This window comes from Fringilla coelebs (assembly GCF_963513975.1).
Source record: "Fringilla coelebs genome assembly, chromosome: 11".
In the NCBI taxonomy this organism is placed as follows: Eukaryota; Metazoa; Chordata; class Aves; order Passeriformes; family Fringillidae; genus Fringilla; species Fringilla coelebs.
In genome coordinates, this window is record NC_140037.1 from 20,691,426 (window position 1) to 20,711,675 (window position 20,250).

The window sequence follows — 20,250 nt, forward strand, 5'->3', positions numbered from 1 at the left end:
TATATTTTTTTCCCTCCTGGCATGTTTGTCTAATAAAAAGTGAGGGTTTTTTGGTTTTTTGGGTTTTTTTTTTTTAATTTTTTTTTTAATTTTTATTTTGCAGAATTCTAATCAAAAATAAAAAGTACATTAGATAGAGCAATATTGAAATGTTGGTTGACCTCCAGGTAGTGGGGAAGAGCACAGTGTGGAGGTTGAGTGAGGTTTTTCGTGTGCAAAAAACCACTGTATTTTGTAGTTCTGTGAGTCTGAAAAGAGATTATTTCAAGTGATTTTAGCTTGGAGAATTTACAAAATGTACATTTTTGTTCTCTTTATATTGTATAATAAAAAGCAGCTATGTTGAAAAATTCATTACAAAATAAATCTACTAAATTGTTATTCTTTTAAGATATATAACATTTGGCTTCTAAAATCTCCTTTGTGCATTGAAATTGGGCTTTTGTCTTTACCTAAGGAGCATTTTTCAAGTAATCCATAAAATAATTTTTTAAATAATTAGTGACTGTATGGATGCAGGAAAGAAGTGCAGTTTTTTATGAAGTCTTTCATCTAAGACCTAATATAGATGGAATCACCTGTACATGAAATCAGAAAATTAACATGTGCTGGGTAGTTGGGCAAACATGTCTGTAAGTCAAAGCTGCCTCTGCAAATATTGGATTTCTTTCTAGAGGGGATCTTGCATTATTTGACATTTATGAAAAACTGTCAGAGTTTTATGTGAAACATGTAGTGACATTTCTTGTGGCAAATGTATGTTATTTTACATTCATGTAAAAACCCCATTTGGGGTATTTCTGCATGTATATGTATGAATGTATCTCAGTATATTTGAAATGAGAACTGCAAATCAGACTGCAGATTTGCAGACTGCAAACCTCTAATTTGGAGGTTTGTAGTCTGGCCATGTTCACTTGAGATTTAAATATCTTTCAAGATATTCAAGCTTGATTACTTGGCCTCACCTGTACAGTGTGGCTTAGAGCTAAGGCTTTTATCTGGGTAGCTGTCTTTGTATTAGGACTAAAAATTCCTACCACTTCCAAGATGTTTTGTATAGTAAAATGTGTATTTTAGAAGTTTCAAAGATTTTTTTGACCAGTATTTTTAAAAGCTGACATAATTTATAAAGTAGAGGTTCAGCTGCAAACTGTGGGGCTTGGCTTTAGGGGGGAGCATGGTTAGGGGATGCTGCTTGAGCAATGACATGGATAGAGGATATTTGCAGCAAAGCCATCTGGAGCTGTGGAATGACCAAAGCTGTCTGTGGCACTGAGGGAACAAAATCCTTCACCTTTTGGCCAAAGCTCTGGGCTTTGGACACTGGGAATGCCAGGTACTGAGCCACAGGTGTGCTGGGACAAAGTGCATCTCTTTGAAAACCTCAGCAGAGAGTGTGATCCTCTGTCCCTTTTCTTTTCACACAAAATCTCAGAAGTGAAAAACAGATCTTCAGGCTTCACAAAGTAAAGAGCTTTGGGAAGAGTGGATTTGTCATTATGTTTAATTTGCACATACCTCACCAAAGAAAAGGCCAGGGGAGCCAGGCCGAGAACACAGCTGTACAGGCAGCTCAACTAATTGCCTCTCCATCCTCAACCTCATTTATCTTCATTTCTTCCCAATTATACCAAATTATCAATAGTCTCTGTTGCATCGGAGTCTTAATCCCCTTTATTCAGGCAGCATTAGATAGTGGCAGATGAATTCTTGGAGGGAGTCAGGGTAAACAGCCATGAAATGCCACCTCTGGCAGATGGCATTGCTCACAAGAAATGTGACAAAACATTTGGAATTTGTTACCAGGCATTGGTATGAGAAGGCAAGCTGTCAATATTTTTTTAAATGATAATCAAGGTGGTGCATACTTATACCACAAGCAGAAATGAATCCTGTCCAAAACCTCAAGCTTAGTTAAGTTCAGCTTGGCACTGAGTTACTGAGTTTTGTTGCAGAAGCCTCTCACTTTCTCTTCTTAAGAAATAGTTTCACTTTAAATGTTTTTTCTCATGGTAGTTTTTATTCATTGCTTTGTATAGCTCAGAAAGAAATTCTAGCTTGAAGATGTAGAGTGTCCTTTACAGAATAACAAGTTTAGGAATGGTTTATTTGGCATTTTTGGTCAGTTCTAGGGGTTGGATCCTGCTCCTCAGAGAAGCTAATGCTAAACTCCCATTGGTATTCCTGGATGAGAATTATTCCAGAGGTGATGGGAATACCCTGTGGCTAAGCTTGCAGAATGAGGAAAATGTTCTGAAAAGCAAAGATGGATTGAATGTGTGAGATGAATCCAAGTGCTGTGATAGAAACCAGTTCAGGTATTACTGTGAGCACAAATGAAAGTGGTTGTGAAAGGAAGTGCAAAGTTGGCTGCTAATGTAGTTCCAAGGGTTTTGTGTTATTTTTAGGCTGGCATTAAGTGAAACACAGTAGATGTCCCTGCTGACCTTTTCTGTAGATTGGGTTTACTCATGGGCTCTCCTGGTTTTGGCAGCACTCTCAATTTTTTGGAAGTCAGTAGTATTTAGGGCAAGGGATCAACTGTCAGATGTAAGAAGTGAAATGAATGTGCCCCTGGCCTGAGGTCCCATCCTGACACAGCTTGGTGGGGCTGTGCAAGGGGCTGCAGCCACTGATCCTTTGTAGACTCCCTAGAGACCTTCATCTTTCTAAAAGTGTTGGGCATCCCTCAGCAGCCTCTCCTTCTCTGGTAGCATCTCCAGTGGGTTTTGTGCAGGTGCTGGAAGTTTGAAAAACTGTCCAGGTGTAATTACATTAAGGCCACAGATTTTATTTCATTTTTTCAAGCCATACTTTGCATTATATGGAGTTCTCTTAGTATTAGGAGATCTTGGAACGATTATAAATACATGATCCATTTATGTCACTGCAGATTAACTCAGCAGATTGCCATCTCTAACTTGGGCTGTTCTTAATAATGATTTCAAAGAAATAGTAAATGGTGAATTGTTGAAGCTCAAATAACCTGATTTTGTAGTTACCTGTCTGCCCTGGATGTCAAGATATTCTGAAAGCCTCTCAGAATCAAACTAAACTATCTGCTGAGTTAGTCATGGTACAAATTCACAGTATTTTATCTCAGTGGTTCTTTCAGTAAGTTGTTAAATATGGGGAAATATTAAGTAATTTTAAAAAGGCAGAAAATTGTAAATTCTGGTGATTTAGGGTATGGGTGATTATCATCTCCAGAATACAAATCCTGGTTCCCTGCTTGCTGCTGGCTGTGCAGTAGTGGAGTTCAGAGGGATGTACATTTTATCCTTTCTGGCAGGCAGCCCTGCAAACTGTATTCAAGATCTGAAAGTTAAGCTGTTTTATTTCTGGCTTGTGCATCATCAACAGTAATAAAAACATGACAGACCAGAATTTTGACCTTCTTTCTCTCTGTGAAATGAAAGTGTTTCTGAAGGCAGGCTGTAGTCCTGCAGTAGAAAACAGTTTTTTTTGTTGATGGTCCTTAACCAGAATAGATGCTGTGTTCTAGTACATCATTCTTATCTTTGTATAGAAAAATAAAACAGTTGTCACACAGTTGTTACTAAAAATGTTAGCAATAAATGTACTTCATGTTCTATAGAAGAAACTGAATAGAGTTTTATAACTTAATATTTAATCCACTACAAGAACTAGGAGCTGTCAGAGGGAGACAACAAACGCCCAGTTAACCCTCCCAAAACACACCTTCAAATAACACCAGGTGGTTTTACACAGTGCAGGCACAGGTATCTGACTCTCAGAGGTGCTTGTGAGTACCAGTGCACTTTAGTGGCAATTGTTACGAGAGTTCATGTCTAAATTTCTGTAAATCTGATGTTTCATCTTGTTAAATGTAACTTTACAGGGTGCTGTGGTTGTGGAAGTGGAACCACTGAGGTGTATTTGTTGTTTTGGAGTTCTGCTGGAGGGACTGAAGGTGATACTGAAGTTTAATTGATGCAGCCAGGTTGTTCATCTACACTGATCTCAGAAAGCAGTAGAAAACACTTGGTTGTATTTTAGGAGCATTTTTGTGGATCCAGTTTGCAGGGATGAATGGCTCTGTCTGGTGTGAGAGGGAGAACAGGTTTCCTGCTGTTCAGAGCCTTGGACAGCAGCACCTGGCTGTAATGGTGAGACCTTGTTTTGGCTGGAGAGGCCCAGGGAGGGACAGTCACACCTGCCAAGCTACCTGGCACTGAGGACACTTGGCTGGGGCTGAGCTTCGGCACCAGCCTCATCCATCAGCACGTGGGAACCTCGGAGCACATTTCATTTACCACCTCCTTGTTTCTTTGTTCACTTTAAAGGAAGCAGTTGATGGTTTGGGAGGGATGGTTAGGTTCCTAGATAAATATTGCAACTCTGCTTTTATCGTCTCAGAAAGTATCTTCCTGAATTTAATTATTCTTAATTAATTTGGCATCAAATATTCTGACATATTCCTAGTTACCTTTAATGTCCTGTTTGCTGTGAAATAAATTTTGATTTTGCTGTCATCAAGACTTTTCAAAAAGTTTAGAAATGATATTCAGATTTCAGATGCCTTCTTATTGTGTAATTATCAACAGATTACTTCACCTAAGTCCTGACAGACATATTTTTTAAGTATGACTGACTGATGGACAGATTGGGAATTGCTGAATTAATGGGCACATTTCAAAGCCTTGGCAGGGCTAAGCAGTAATTACATCTGCTGAACCACTTGATAAGTTTTTGGAAGTAGCCCAGTAAAGCCATCACTGGATTTCTTGAGTTTTAATATCTTACCCTGCACACTTTCATGGCTTTCTTGTAGGGTACACTCCAAAAGTTGATACAGCCCAATACACACAGCCAGATAAATCTGTGAATTAAAACTTTAAATGCATTAGATCTGCCATTAGATTTCCAGATGGTTGTAATGATTTTGGGGACTGATTAAAAATCTTGTTCCCATTTTTAGAGTTGAGAATTTCATTTGGAAGTAATAAGGGACCACAGAAAATGCCCACACTTGCGTGGCCTCTGTAAATAACATTATCTACTGCCAATACAAGGGACAGAATTTGGGGTTAAATGGGTCAAAATCCTGACCCAGAGCAGTTTTTTGGTTTTCTGACAGGAAGGCGACACTTGACCAGGAATGAGACCTGGGTGGTCTCTCCCTGCCCTTCCTGCAGTGAGAGTCTCAGTTTTTGACCTAATTTTGTCTTTCTGGGACACTCAAAGGTTGATACCATGAAAATGTTGACAGTAGGTTGAAATGTTTTTGCAGAAGATATTCTGTGTAGGCCAAAAAAGTGACCATTTTTCCCAATATCAGGGTGAGGTTTGGATATTGGTAAAATAGTCAGGAAACACAGGGGTTGGGAATGCTGGCAAAAAGCACTGCTGTGTTGTTTTGGGAGTCATGGTGTTCTGTATAATCAAAAATTTTCAAAGGCCCTGTATGTTCTGGACACTCGCAAGAAGTTAGAGGTGAGAAATACTTTGGAATTACCAGTGATGAAATAGCAATGCACTGAATACTTTTTTCTTCACAGCTGTTGTTGTGCTTAATATGCCCAACAGGATGAAAAATGTGTTTAAAAATAATTTGAGAATAAAATTGGCCAGTGAAGATGGTATTGCTTTTTACAATTGGAGTTCAATTTTTCAGGAATGTATCAGAAGGAAAAGTAAAATGACAGACATAGATTGAAACAGTGTGATTGTGGAATTCGAAGGTAGCTCTGACAGAGAGGATTTCATTTAGCTCAACCAGACAGATTTAAGGCTGATAAAATGAATTTGAAACCAAATGAAAAGAAACTGTCACCAAATTGAACTGTGATTACTTTCTGGAGATCTTTCAATACCTAAAACCAAGACACTGATTTAATCACTACAGATATGTCTTCACCAAAAAAACCCCAACAAACGAACAGCAGATTTGGGGTTCTGTTCTGAAGAGTGGAAATGCACAGAGAAGCTTATTGCTAGAAAACTTTTGGCTTTGAGAGTTGCCTTAAAAAATTCCTGAAGTTAATAATGGGCAAGTAGCAGCATTTTCAGAAAAACTGGAGGTGAGCTTATTGCTTGCATTTCCTTCAAATAAATAAAACTAAACTTAAACAGAGACACTTTGTGATGATAAATCACCTTCCAGTGGGGCTGTGGGAGTCTGTCACTGACAGCAGGTGTATTGCTTGGGCTGCTTTTCCCTGTTTGTTCCCAGTACCTGTGATTTAACTCCTAAATTCACCTGATTTCTGCTTAGTTGAGCATTAGTGTAATTCATGCACTGCTAAATAACTTCTCTCAAAGAACCTGTTTAGACTGGTGAATACCAGATTTCATTTACTACTCATTAAATCACTGCCCAAATCCACAGGGGGTCCATCTTTCTGTGTGCCCTGGACACTGCAGACACTCAGGCCTTTCTTTAGCCCCCTCTGTGCTCTCAGCTGCACCTCTGCCAGCAGAGCCTGCAGCACAGCTCTGCTGCTCTCAGCTGGCTGGGGAGGCAGCCCAGACTTTGCTTTCCCCCTTTCTCAGGTTGTGGTCAGGAGCCCCTGAGCTCTGTGCCTGCACCTGCTGAGCATCAGGAGCTCTGGGGCTGCAGGTCCTTTCTGTCTTTGCCTTTTCCAGTGCTGAGAACAGCCTGTTCTGGGACAAGATCGACCAGAATGCAAACAAGAGAAGGAAAAATCACCTTTCTGTCCTTCAGTTTTCTCTGTAGGAGGGAAGGTCGTGTGGGTAGTGGGTGAGAATGTCAAACATGAAGCTTTTGGTCAAGTGTATAAATGATGTATTGGCATTTTGACAAATAACTTCTGGGTGCTCTAATAATATTCCTATGACACTCATGTATCAAGTTACTCATATTTTAAAATGAAATATTCTTTCTCATATAAAATAAATAAAAAGTTTTATTTCCCTTTATGTAAAACATGTAGGTCCCATTGCTTTTTCCTGTTGTTTAATTTTTCTTAGGAATGTATGTTTATTTTTTCCATATATTTTTCCCTTTATGTTTTATATACCTAAAAGAAATTACCTGAAATACATCTCTGTATGGGCTGTAAGCTCATCATACAAAATACATAATTGAAAATAATAAAATAAAAAATCAAAATGTGATATCCTTGCCTTATGGATGGCACCTGTTTAGACAAAAAATTGCCATGAACAGAAATCTGAAAAATTGTGATTAAACATAAATTTGAAGCATTAGGAAGGATTCAGTTTTTATGGATGTATTCACTTTTAATTGTTATGGCAACAAAGAATTTGAAAATACACATTGATATGTTGCATGTCAGATATGTATTTGCTGATCAAACATGCTGACAAGTGTGTTACCAAATAAGAAAATTGTATGCTCAAAAATAAATACCTTGTTTTAACGCTGCATGGCAATTAAAGGACTGAGTGTACCAGCACAGGTTTGCATGTCACATACTTGGTTTTACTGTGAATCTGCTTCAGGCTTGCTGTAAATTTGTATGTAATCTTTTTCTTACCCTATGGGCATAGATACTCCAGGGAAGAATGCAGATTTTCTTCTAAAATGGTTCTTTTTTAGCTGTGCAGAGGGGCTGTGGGTAGGATGGATCAAAGGTGTCTGTGGGGCACAGGGGTAGGACCAGAGCCCTGACTCGTTTCCAGTTCAGTTTCTTCAGTGGTGTAACAGGAGCTTCCTAATTCTGCCCCTCAGCTTTCCCACCTGGAGCTGACCACACTGCCCTTATAAAACACTTCACACCTGAGCAGTTCTAGGCAAGAACTGTTCTAATTATTATTTCATTTTTAAGAGGCTTCCTACTACTTAGGAAATGCAGTCCAGATGGAGCTGTTATCTGTGGGACACTGCAGGCTAAGGATGCATTTCATTTAATATCACTTTTATTATACATTGTACACTCAGCTGTATTTTTTTCTTTCTCTAAGGAGAAGTGATAGGGAACATAAGAATACAGGAATGGTCTGGAGAGATAAGTGTATTGCAATTTATTCTTGTGTTGCTGGCACTGAATACTGGAGCAGATTTACAAGTGGAATTTGCAGAGGGGAAAAGTTATTGTTGTCCCCATCTGTAAGGAGAACTGGTCCAGTGATTTGGACTATGTGACATAATTTAAATTCAGTTTCCCGTTCCACTGCAGATTTCCTGGGTTTCCTTAAGCAAGTTGCTTTTCTTCACAGTGCAATTCTCATCTGCAAATTGGGAATAATGGAATTTTCCTCCAGAACGTGCAGTGGTTGTAGAGCTGGGCTCAGAGAGCTGGGGAGGCTCTGCTACTGCAGCCTCAGGGCCACGAGGCTCTGAAAGGCAAGAGAAACTTCCAGAATTAACTCAATGAGCTGAGTTTAGACCGTCTGTGGCTAGGGCTGGAGCTACCCAGGGCAGAGGAACATGGGGAGAGGGAAACTTTCAGATGAAGGTTCAGTTTTTTATTTTCATTCAGAAATCCCAGCAAACTGCCTTCGGCCCAATTTTTGTGGCCAGTGCCCCGATATGTGAAATTACAGCTACAAAATGTTTTCCTAAGCAGAAAATTAATGGAAAAATGTGTGTTTTTTGAGGAAGAATAAAGTGTAAATGTTAAATTTGTTGAAAAAGCATACGGAGAAAATTAAAACTCACTTGTTAAAATCAAATGCTCAACATTCCCTCTGAAAGTCCTTCACAAATCCCACATTTAACTTCTGAAACACACCAAATAATAGCAATAGTGAACAACTTCCACACTAAATAGCAGTCAAATGTTATTTGAAAGAGCTGATATACAGTATATTAAATAACAAAGATGCTGACACAGCCTCAACTGTAGTAGTTCTAATTACTGCACTACGCCATGCTACATTATATCACATGGCATAATTTAGTGTATCTTTCTTTGTCAGTGTATTACTCATCATTTTACAAATTACAACTCTTATAGGAAGGTAATTCATACTTGGACATAGTGCTAAAATGATGGAGTGTTTTCCTTTTTTCTCAATCACTGATCTTTCAAACTTTTGCATTTTGCAGTATTAATCACGTTTATTAGCCAAGTGTTGTCATAAAGAATGGAATTTCTCTGTTACTTTCATATTCAATTAAAATGGTTTTTTTGCTTGCTGCCTCGATCTGCTGCACTCCAGTAATCTATTTACTTATTCTAATTGAGATCCTTGTTCATAAATTCAAAACTAAATCAATACTGCAGTTACATGTTTTTCTAACAATCTGTAATCTAAGTGACAGTGTGGGGTGTACCTGAGAGGGGAGGGATCTTAAAATACTTTGTAACTTAGAAATGTTCAGTCTAACTTTTTTTAAAGCGTGCTGTTTTGTGGACCAGATGTATTTTGGAATTCAGTAACATGGTCTACTTAATCTGCTGTTTAAAAGGAATTTGTTATTCAAGTGTGTAATACTTAAAAACTGCAGTCTGTAAAATTGCTGCAGAAGACCAGACAGAGATTCGAGACACCAAGTGCTCAGTTTTCTAGACTTTGTGCTTGTTGTAGACAGTAATTACTATGCATAATAGATATCTGGACTCCTGAGTTGAAATTGCTGAATATTGATGATTTCCCAGCACAGCCTGTGCCCAGCTCATTTAACCCACAAAGTGAAGGGTTTCACATGGGGCATCCCCAGGGTCAGGCCCAGCAGTGGAGGGGGAGCTACTGAAGCTCAAGATAACCAAGCTCAAGGATAAACAGTTATAAACTCTTCAGGGCTGAATTCCAGCTGGAATGTGGTGGCACTGGAGGGAGGGAATGGCCAAGTGCCTCCAGGATTGACAGTGCAGAGACCTGATGAGCACAGGGGTGGACTCAGATGAGTGTCTGGCAGGGACTGGTGGCCTCTGTGGTGTGATAGCAGGAGATGGTGACTCGGCATCTCAGATATTGCCATTCTGATAATTCACTTAATCATGACTGATGATTTTGTCCTCAGACATTTAGCTTTTCCTGTTTCCACAAACCAATATTTTGAAAGTAGGTGACGCTGAAAGTGTCTAAAAATATTTTTTTTTGCCTGATACTTATTTGTTAGTTTAATTCTTGAAAAGTTCAGGTGCAGGTTCCAGGTGCTGTGCCTGTGCCAGGTGCTCAGCTGTGGTAAGGAGTGTTGGCTCATTGCTAACCAAGCAGAATACCTCTGAATAAAGGTACATGGCACTCATGGTTTGTTGTGCCCTGTTTTGCAGGTGGGAGTGAATCCTCCTGGGACAAAGACAAGCTGCAGTCTCCCATCACGACGGGATCCCAGCACAGCATTGGGCACCCCACGCTGTCAGGGCAGTCCAGCCTTGGGAGTGCACACCCGCTCAGCCCTCTCCAGCAGAACCACCTGCTCACCAACAGTATGTACTGGGATCCTGCTGGGAAAAAGGAGTGCCTGGAGCCCTGCTGGGAGCTGGGCTTGCCTTCCTTCCCAGCCTCAGGGAGGGGGGAAATGATGGGGGACACGTCAGTGACAGGAGGGTCAGGCCTTCCACTGCCTGCTGCAGTTGTGTCTCGTGTCCAAGCCACCCTCTGCCATCAGTCCAGATCCAAGTGGCTATTCCCTCTTGGAATACTCAGTCACTCACCACTGGGTTTGGGACTGTTAATCTTTAATTGTCATTTCCATGGCATGGATTGAAAGGAAAAATAATCATAAAGTTGCTTAAAATTTTAGCTATGTAGGAAAACTCACTTCCAGAAATGCTGACCCACTAATTAAAATAGGAGAGCAAGGAATAAATGCAAAATGTCCAGTTAGAAGGTCATGCACTGAACCCACCTATCCAAAACTACTGGAATAAAATGACACATGTTGGATTTGGAACTTGGAGCTCCCTGAAAAGCCATCTCTTCTCTTTCCCTTAGGAAGGGAGCAGGTGGGAAGCCATCAGTTCCACTTCTGTGCACCCAAAGGGGGAAAGAAGGGAAGGAAAAAGTATTCCAAGAAAGATTTGGTTTGGGATTAATATTTTAAAAATTATTTAGGAGTAAAGTTATTCCTATAGTTGATGATAGATAAAGAATGAAAAGCTCATTATTTATGAGCTTTTTTAAGCTCTTTATCCTCCAAGTTCTCAAAGTTAATTTCTGGTGTTAGTTTTAGTGGATGAGTGACATTTCTGTCTCCTTACACAATTTTTGGAGTAGTCATTTCATTCTCCTCTGCTAGGCCCCAGACCTGAGCAAATCAGAGCTATTGAAATAACTGCTACAAAATGAGTCTGCTTTTTTTGTGGGAAGGTGTGGACCTGAGCATTTTGGATGTCGGTAGTTAAAAATCACCAGGTCATAGGACTCAAATTCTCTGTTTGTCCTTTCAGTTTATATTCTTGTATAATTCAATACCTGGGTTTCTTTTTCACACAGACACTTTCTGTTCTTTGCTCTTAAGGATATTTTCCAGTGGATTTTGTAGTAGGTGAATGTCTTTAGGCTGTTAAAGGGTTTACTGGATGTCAGACATTATGCCCGATGATTTGCAAGTGCAGGATATATTTTCCTCATAGTCCTCTGAAATGTTTGACGGATTGTGTCTTAAAACTGGTGATGTGCTGTTAAATTCTGTTTGTAGTTTGCATTTAGTTTGCATGTCAATTGGACTTTAAGTAGACATACAACTCAATGTGGCCAGATGGTGTCTGGGAGTTTTGGAACTCTATAGAGGATGAGGAAAGATTATTGGGCTGTTAAGGGAGATCTGCAGGGGAACAAAGGCTTGTGGATGCAGGCACTGGAGGGGATTGTCAGAGTGGTTTGAAGTGAGGGGAGATGTATGTGGGCATTGCTTATTGCCTATCATAATTAATATTGGCGTGGATCATCATGTAAAATAGAGAGTGAGTCATTAGACATCACAGTTGTTGATCATGATATGCTCATGTTAAACAGGAATAGTGTGGGAGCTGGGAATATTGCAATTCTGCCTTTCCTGGTGGGCACCGTGGTGCTTTTATATCACTGGAGTCAAATTCTGTAGGAATAACATAAGATATGTCAGTCAGTGGCATTTGTTGTTAGTTCTGTCATACACCAAAAACTGGCCTTCTGGTGACTGGCCTTCTCCTTTGAAATAGTTAGGATAAACCCAAAAGTTAAAAACTTTTTAGCAATAAACATTCTCAATGGTTTGTGGTAATGACTAGCTGTATGTTTGTGTTATTTAATACTTGCACCTGAACTTTTTAATGAGGATTTTTTTTCTATATGTCATTTCGAAAAATGATAAGACATTTTTGTGTGGCAGAGTGGGTCCTGATTTTTGGGTTTTTTTCCTGAAAAATTAATTTTGGATGCCCAATATCAGCGATCTCCAAGTGGTCCTTCTAAAGAACTCTTGAATGCACAACAACCTGAACAATTTTTTTCAGTGAACTGGTGTCTTGCTCTTTCTTTCCAGTGCAGTCATTACTAAATGCAAGAAGTAATACACATGCTGAAATGGATATTAATGAAGTATGAGAATCCAATTCTTGCTAGCAGTAACTTCACCTTTTTGGCAATGTCAAGATCTGCAAGTTGATCCAAATAAATTTCATACCTTCTTAAATTGGTTTATATCCATAGCAGAAGACAATTTAAAGTGACATTTTGAAAATTAAAACCTCTGGCAACAATTTTAACCTCTCATTACATGTTGCAGTTCACAGACCTTCTGTACAATCGTTCAGTGGTGTCTGTAGTCCAAGCCACAGCCTCCTGGATTCGAGAAATAGAGTATAAGAATTTAGTGTGGCATTGCTGAGAAGTGGTAATAGGAAGAAGTCTTGGTAGGAGTGTATGATCAGATAAAGTTATTAATAAATATTCATCCGATATGTTGGAAAACATGCAAATTATATGCATGTTTTGTGGTTTTTTTCCTTCATTTCTCTTAACTAAAGAGATCACTAAACTGGCGCAGTTTTATATTCATTTTCTGTCCCTCCCCAGCTGTGTGTTCCTCTCCCCAGCACAAACCAGCCTTTCCTGGGCTACACAGACAATTATCCCCTATGGAACCCTAGAATTGATAAGATTTGCTGCTCTTGGGTTTGAGTGGTGGATGTTGCAGTGGGATGTGGGCCCTCAGGGTGTCCCAGTGACATGGTGGATGTCATGGCCCCTCAGGCTGTCCCAGGCACATGGTGGATGTCATGGCCCCTCAGGCTGTCCCAGTGACATGGTGGATGTCGTGGCCCCTCAGGGTGTCCCAGTGACATGGTGGATTTCATGGCCCCTCAGGGTGTCCCAGTGACATGGTAGATGTTGTGGCCCCTCAGGGTGTCCCAGTGACATGGTGGATGTCATGGCCCCTCAGGGTGTCCCATTGACATGGCGGATGTCGTGGCCCCTCAGGCTGTCCCAGTGACATGGGGGATGTTGTGGGCCCTCAGGCTGTCCCAGTGACATGGTGGATGTCGAGGCCCCTCAGGGTGTCCCAGTGACATGGGGGATGTCGTGGCCCCTCAGGGTGTCCCAGTGACATGGTGGATGTCATGGCCCCTCAGGGTGTCCCAGTGACATGGTGGATGTCATGGCCCCTCAGGCTGTCCCAGTGGCATGGCGGATGTCGTGGCCCCTCAGGGTGTCCCAGTGACATGGGGGATGTTGTGGCCCCTCAGGGTGTCCCAGTGACATGGTGGATGTCCTGGCCCCTCAGGCTGTCCCAGTGACATGGTGGATGTCCTGGCCCCTCAGGGTGTCCCAGTGACGTGTCTGTGCTCTCCACAGGGATAGACCTGCCCTTCATGATGATGCCGCACCCCCTGCTCCCCGTCAGCCTCCCCCCGGCCTCGGTGGCCATGGCCATGAACCAGATGAACCATCTCAACACCATCGCCAACATGGCCGCGGCAGCGCAGATGCACAGCCCGCTCTCCAGGGCCGGGGCCTCCGTCATCAAGGTAAGGATTCCTCGTGGCGTGCAGAGACCTGCAGTGGTTCTCTCAGCGAGGAGGAGGAGGGCAGGGCGCTGAGCTCACCGTGCTCCAGCTCACCTGGGCTGCTCCCAACACTGAGCAATACCCGCCACTGCAGCCAAGGGGTTCAGCTGCTCTGGTCAGTGAGTCTGCAGTGTAATTAAAAATGCACTCTGACACTCACTACAGGCTTGAGTAGGATCTCTGAAAGCTTCATAACGCTCCTGAAATGCTTTTTAAAGTCAAATTTAAGAGAAAATGCTGTAGGGCATGACAAGAATTCTAGTGTGTTGCAAATCCAGAACAGGTAAATAGCAGAGAAAATTATCACAAGTACCTCAGTGAGGCTGAAGAACAAAACAGGAGTGCAAATCCAGAGCAGGTAGATACCTGAGTAAATTATCACAAGTACTTCAGTGGGTAGAATCTCTGATAGCCAAACCTGAACTTCCTTCTGGTTGGTTAAAATGTGTTTGTATTTTGAAAGGTTTGTCATAGTCTCTGCCAAGTAGGCTGTTCAGAAAGGCTCTTGCCTGTGTGGAGAGTTGCTGTCCTGCCACACACTCAAAAATGCATTAACACAAGAAATTTTCAAAATAGAAGTGTGTAGGATCAGTGTATGTGAAGGATTGGTGTGGTGGGATTCTCTAAAACAGTGTGTCCACTTTTTACTGAGCAAAAATTAAAGGTGTTACCAATCTGACGTGTGTGTGTATTTGCATGCACGTGTGGGTTTGTTGTTGACAAAGTAAAATGTTGTCAGCTTTGAAAGTTCATTAGTTTAAGCCATTTTTCTTTGGGTTTAAATATATGAGTCTATAGAGCTATCTGTTCTGGAAAGTACATGTCTTCAATATTTGTGTTCATTTATGCTCATGTATCCCTGTCACTCTAGAATCTGACTTCTGAGTTGCATTGTTCTTACAACTCTCACTGATTAGCTGAACTGATTTGTTCTCATATCTTTATTGTAAAACATCTTAATTTTAGTGTGTCATTATTTTATCATTGAGAAAGTCACTGTTCCCAACACTACAGTCCAGTTGTGAGAATACATTAGTGAGGCTTGTGTTATACTTTTGTCACAGGCTGGTGCTTCAGGAAATTTTGTTTCTAAATCAGCAGGGAAAGAAAGAAGTGACCAAGCACGTGTTTGTTGTTCATGCCCTGGGTTCTGATAGCAATGTCCTATCAAGGGGGACAGCAAATGTCTCTTTTCACATCACTGCAATAAAATTCTACATCCCTCTGTTGTTGAGGTTCTGGAGAGGTTTGTTTTCTTTCTGATTTACTTTCTGGCCCAAAGCATCTCCAAAATTACCTCAGATTGTTTCTCATTTTTACTGAGAGTCCACTTCCAGATTAGGGGAAATATTGTTCTGAATGCTTTGCTTTCGTTGACTTTTTTTTTTCCCTTGGATGCTAGGGAGGCTGGGAAAATTCAGGAGTGACATTTCCCATTAGGATCCCTAGTTAGGATTAAGATGTGTGAAAACTTCTTTTTCATCAGTGTACTTGCACAGTTGTTGGCTAGGTGGAGAGAGTATCTCTCTCTGATACCAGCTGTATATTAGTTTACTGTAAGTCATTAAACTATTAGAAATTAGTTGAAATTCCATTCATTTTAAACCATAGTCTTTCCTTTAAGAGTTCAGAGACCTCTTGACAAAGCCCTAATTTAAACACAGCAGTGCAATATTTGTAGCAGCAAGTAAACTTGCAGAAGCTTTGATTGTATTCTAAATGTTACCAGTATGGCAACATGAAGATTAAAATCTTATTTGTAAACAATGCCAGTCCTTTGTAATTTAAACTGCAGGTTTTGCAGGCAGCTGAGTTTCAGAGTGTTATTTAGCAGTCCCTTGCTGATAGGAGTTACTCATTTACAGCAATTTTTTCCCCAACACCTGCACCAGAGGAGACGCAATATCTCCACAGCAACACAAGGTCTGGCCAGCACTCTGGTGGGAATTATTTCCTCTCATGTTGCTGAGGAAAATGCACCAGTAGCCAGTGTGACAGAGGCAGAGTGGGCATCCTTTGCTGTGTTACTCTCACCTGTCAAGTGATGCTGCATCTTTCTCTAGTTTGTCCTCAGTGCTGAAAGTGTAGATGAATTTTATTACAGTGTGAGGCTCCTTTTGTCCTTCCTTCCCTTATGTACAATCATCCAGCACAGAATGATGATCAGTTAACATGAAGTTCTTGTACAAAATGAAACATGTGAAAAAAAGCATTGCTGTTCCTCCTGTCAGTAATACTTTTATTATAGGACATTATTTAAGTGCATTTAATAAGTACAAAACATAGCTAGTTTTCAATAGAGTGCAACACCGGCATCATGTTTTTACTTAAAATGGGAGAAATGAATCAAACATATTGAGTGTGTGTCTGTTTCCATAGTCTGATGACTAAAATACCACTTGGCATGTTTTCTATAGGTGTGAGAATCAGCTGCTTTGTAAGGTTTTGAATGAAGTCATTATGCTTTTTATATCAGGTTTGCCATTTAGAAATAAGCTGTTCTACCAAGATATGCATGATCAGCAAAGTTAACATTTAGTGCTCCAGAAAGAAATGTCATAACTATGAAACTTGATTTGTCCCGGACAGGAACACCATAAATTAGGGAGGCACAATGGCCAGGCTCACAAAACCTTCTTAGCCACCTCTAACAGGATGTGATGTGATTACAGCAGCACCAGCAGCACTGTGGCTGCAGGTCCACAGTGCCCCTGTGATTAATCCAGCCTTACAGGGATTTGCTGCACATCTGAAGAACCTTGTTGGGTTTGAAACTTGGCTCAGATGGCTCAGGAGAACCTCTGTTATTGAGGGTCTCATATGGCTAAAGCAGAATTTGACAGGGACACTGAGTTCACCACCCTCTCTCTTCTCCCTCCTGCATCCACTTCTTGTTACTTCTTCATTTTCACTGCTGTTCTTCAGCTCGACTCGCTCTACAATCCAGGAATGGCCTGTATGCCAAATGAGGATCAGTCTGGGGTGGAATTTGGCTAAGTACACTTGAATCATGGTTTGGGCAAGAAAGAGCAGTGGATGTTCAAGGCCAGGTTGGGGGAAGCACCCTGGTCTCATGGAAGGTGTCACTGCACCTGGCAGGGCTGGAATGAGGTGACCTTTAAGGTCCTTCCATCCCAAACCAGTTTGTGATTCTATGAATAAATGTCACAGTTTACTCTTACATGATAATTTTCTTCCTGAAACTCAGATAAATCTACTCAGTGGCAATATTTTCAGAAGGAAAGTTGGGATGAAGCCTTTACAGAAAAGTGAGAGGATTTTTCACTGAAGTTTTTGAAAAACTCAGCTCCAGAGAGCAGTAGCTACATAATGTGAAGATTTTTATTTTACAGTGCACCTGTAACAAATATGACCTTACATGACTAAAACCATACTGGTTTACAATTCCAGCCAGAGAGAAGGGAGAGGGCAGAGGTTTAGGGTTAGGACTGGCAAGAGCCAAGACTGGAGCTGTGACTGAGATAATCTTGGACTGTTCACTGAAAGGCCGCTTTTCCAGATGTCCTTGGGAACAGGCTGGTGGGAAATACCGAAATTATGGGTCAGGCTGAGCTTGAAATTCTGGTAACCAAACCCAAACCAGGGCCTTAAGCTGGTCCTTTTGTGTTAGATATGTAAAGAGTACTGAGAGTAATAAGGCAAAACATCATGCCAGAGATCTGAGACTTATTTTCTCCCAAATTGCCCCTGCTTTTCCTTTTACTTACCTGACATACTCTGTACCCTGCTTCTTCCTCTTGCTCACGTCTCACCCTCTTCCTCCTCATGCTCCCTCCCTTTCCTTCTGGCAAACAGCTTCTTTGGAGTGCTGAGGGATGTGCTTCTCCTGAGTAGGAGTAGTTCTGAAAATTGGTTTCCTGCTGTCCATTTTTCTTCTGTTGTCATCCCCTCATGCTTGCTGTATTCCTGCTTTTCTCTGATCATTCGTGCTCTCATCAAGGTCCCAGTTAGGAATAAATGGTGCTTTTGTTGAGTGCAAATGGGAAACACAAAAAAACCCAAAAAAAGTAATTAAGATGCTTAAAAAAAATACATCATTTTTATTTTCATATTTCGTAATTCCTTGAAAATTTTACCCCAATGCACTTCAGAAACTAATCTGATAAATGGAGCAAAGAATTATTTGTACAGTGGGATTTATCTAGACATGCAGTAGAGACTTCTGAGTCTCCTTCTCTTTGAGTTTTGTTTTTCTCCCGATTTTGTGGGATTTTAAAGCATTTGTAAAGGGTGTATATGACATGATTTTAAATTCCCTGAAGAGAGTACAGATGGGCTGTGTAATTATTGCTGAGAGGTGCTATTTTTCTGTGTGCTCTACAACTCACATTCATAATATTTACCTGACAGCCAGAAAAATGTGGCCATCTCAGAATGCTCTGAAACACTTCTTCTCACAATAGAAACATTTCCCATTACAGAATTTCTAACATCAGTAATTTCATATCTCTCTGTGCATTCAATCCATTATGAATTGTTTTCAGAATATTGCAACATTTATAAAATCAACCTTCTCTACAATGTATGTGATTTTTCATGTTGTTAGATTTATTCTGTCCTGTTCTATAGCAGGCAGCTGATTGCTGGGTGGGACTAGGATATGTTGGAGGAGTCACATGGGAGACAGAGGAGTTTGTTTGCTTCTTAGAAGGTTAATTTTTGTGGCTGTATTTGAGGTGAAGGAGGAGTGAGTGTGCAGGTTTGTACCTCTTCATTCACTGATTCAGAGAAATTACTCTTCTGGGAGATGTTCAGATCCTTTCCAATTGCATTAAATACCTTTCTCGTCTCCTCCTTTGGAGGGAGGCTGTCCCTCTCCCTGCAGTGCCAAGAACACCTGGCTCCTTACCACCCTTATTGAGATGTTTTAAGCATTGAGAACTTATTTTAAACTTCCAAGTGGAAAAAAAATCCAATCAGAAACATCTCTTTTTGCAGAGCTTGCAAAGGAAAATTGTTAGGCCAAGCACATCTAAGCTCTTAGTTCTGGCTCAGATCTTTTTAGTATTAGCTTAGTCATTTGCATTTGTCCTTAATAACTGATACGGCTCTAATGTAGATGAGGTAGAGCATTTTCATCATTAGTCCTGGGAGTGCCTTTCCTCCCTTTCATGGCAGCACTGGTTGAAACAATTCAGGAGAGGGGTACAAGTACCAAATTTCCATTGTGAGATCCTTTCCAGTTTCAGGCACTGTTGTGCTCTCAGATTGAAAGTAAAACATCAAGATCTTAATCCAGGAGTGAAGGTTTCCATGGCTGTCCCAGTGACTGCTAATTTAAGAAACGAGGAAGAAGGCAGCTCCTGTTTGGCTGTTTCCCAACACCATCTGATTAGCTGCACTTCTCTGTTTGGCTGAGCAGCTGGCAATTAATGGATTGATAGGAAGTAGTCACAAGGTAATGGAATTAGTGAGTGAACATCTGGTATTAAAATCAGTAAATGTAGGAGTTTTTATGATTTCTTAAATTCTGTGAAAAAATAATTGCCAGTTGACTGCAACTGAAACACTATATGTACACAGTGGAAAAAAAAGTGCATTTTAAATGGCAAAGTACATATTTTAGGCAAAAGACTTCTCTATACACTGCAAAAGATGAATGGGATCCAGCTGGCTTTCAGACACACAGATCCTATCTTGGTTTTTAGACCAGCTGTTTACCTTGTTCATCTCCAGTACCTACAGCAATCACAGGTACTATAAGTAGCTCAGAAGACCAACTAGTCACCCCCAGTCTTTGTGTGTGCTCATTTCCAGGGTGGAATCACTCACACTCCAAACAAAACTGCTCTTCTCTAGCCCAGAAATGGCTGTTGCCATCCTAGTTCTTGTTGGCATCAGTTCAGGTGTAGCACAGCTCCTGCTTCCTGTGGCAGGGATATTCTTTTCCTTGGAAAAACCTAAATTGAGTAGTCCATCAGTTAAGGACTGTAAACTTGAGAGCATATTTAAAATCTGCTGGTTATTAGGATTCAAACAGTGTTAGTATCAAGTAAGGTCAATTGGAAAGAAATACATCTGATTACTGACTAAAAAAAGGGAGTGTTAGCAATTCAGTTCTTTGCTGACTGGATGAATTGTGTTAACTTTTCTTGTTCTTCTCGCTTGCTGAGGATGGGATTCAGCCAGGGAGGGGGAAGCAGAGGTAGCTCAGTAGGGAAGTGGGGCTGGAGACTCTGCCTGCCCATCCTGGCTTCACAGACCCCTCCAGGGAGTCAGGCTCTGGTTTCTAGAATTTTTTTCATTTCTGTGTACTCCATTTTGAGAATATGAATAGAGATCTTGCAACCAGTGGGAGGGTGAGGTGTGACACAATGAACATCCCACTGTGCAAGTT

The 20,250-nt window shown here is 40.8% G+C and overlaps 1 protein-coding gene across 6 annotated transcripts in view; it reads left to right on the forward strand.

The window, feature by feature from the left end:
• Window positions 1–20,250, forward strand: part of DACH2 (dachshund family transcription factor 2) — a 239,528-nt gene that overhangs the window by 168,864 nt on the left and 50,414 nt on the right. For all 6 annotated transcript variants that reach the window (XM_084213095.1, XM_084213097.1, XM_084213098.1 and 3 more), the window contains exons 4-5: window positions 10,173–10,328; window positions 13,681–13,853. In XM_084213095.1, the coding sequence (XP_084069221.1) occupies window positions 10,173–10,328; window positions 13,681–13,853 (329 nt within the window). The remainder of the gene's footprint in view (window positions 1–10,172; window positions 10,329–13,680; window positions 13,854–20,250) is intronic.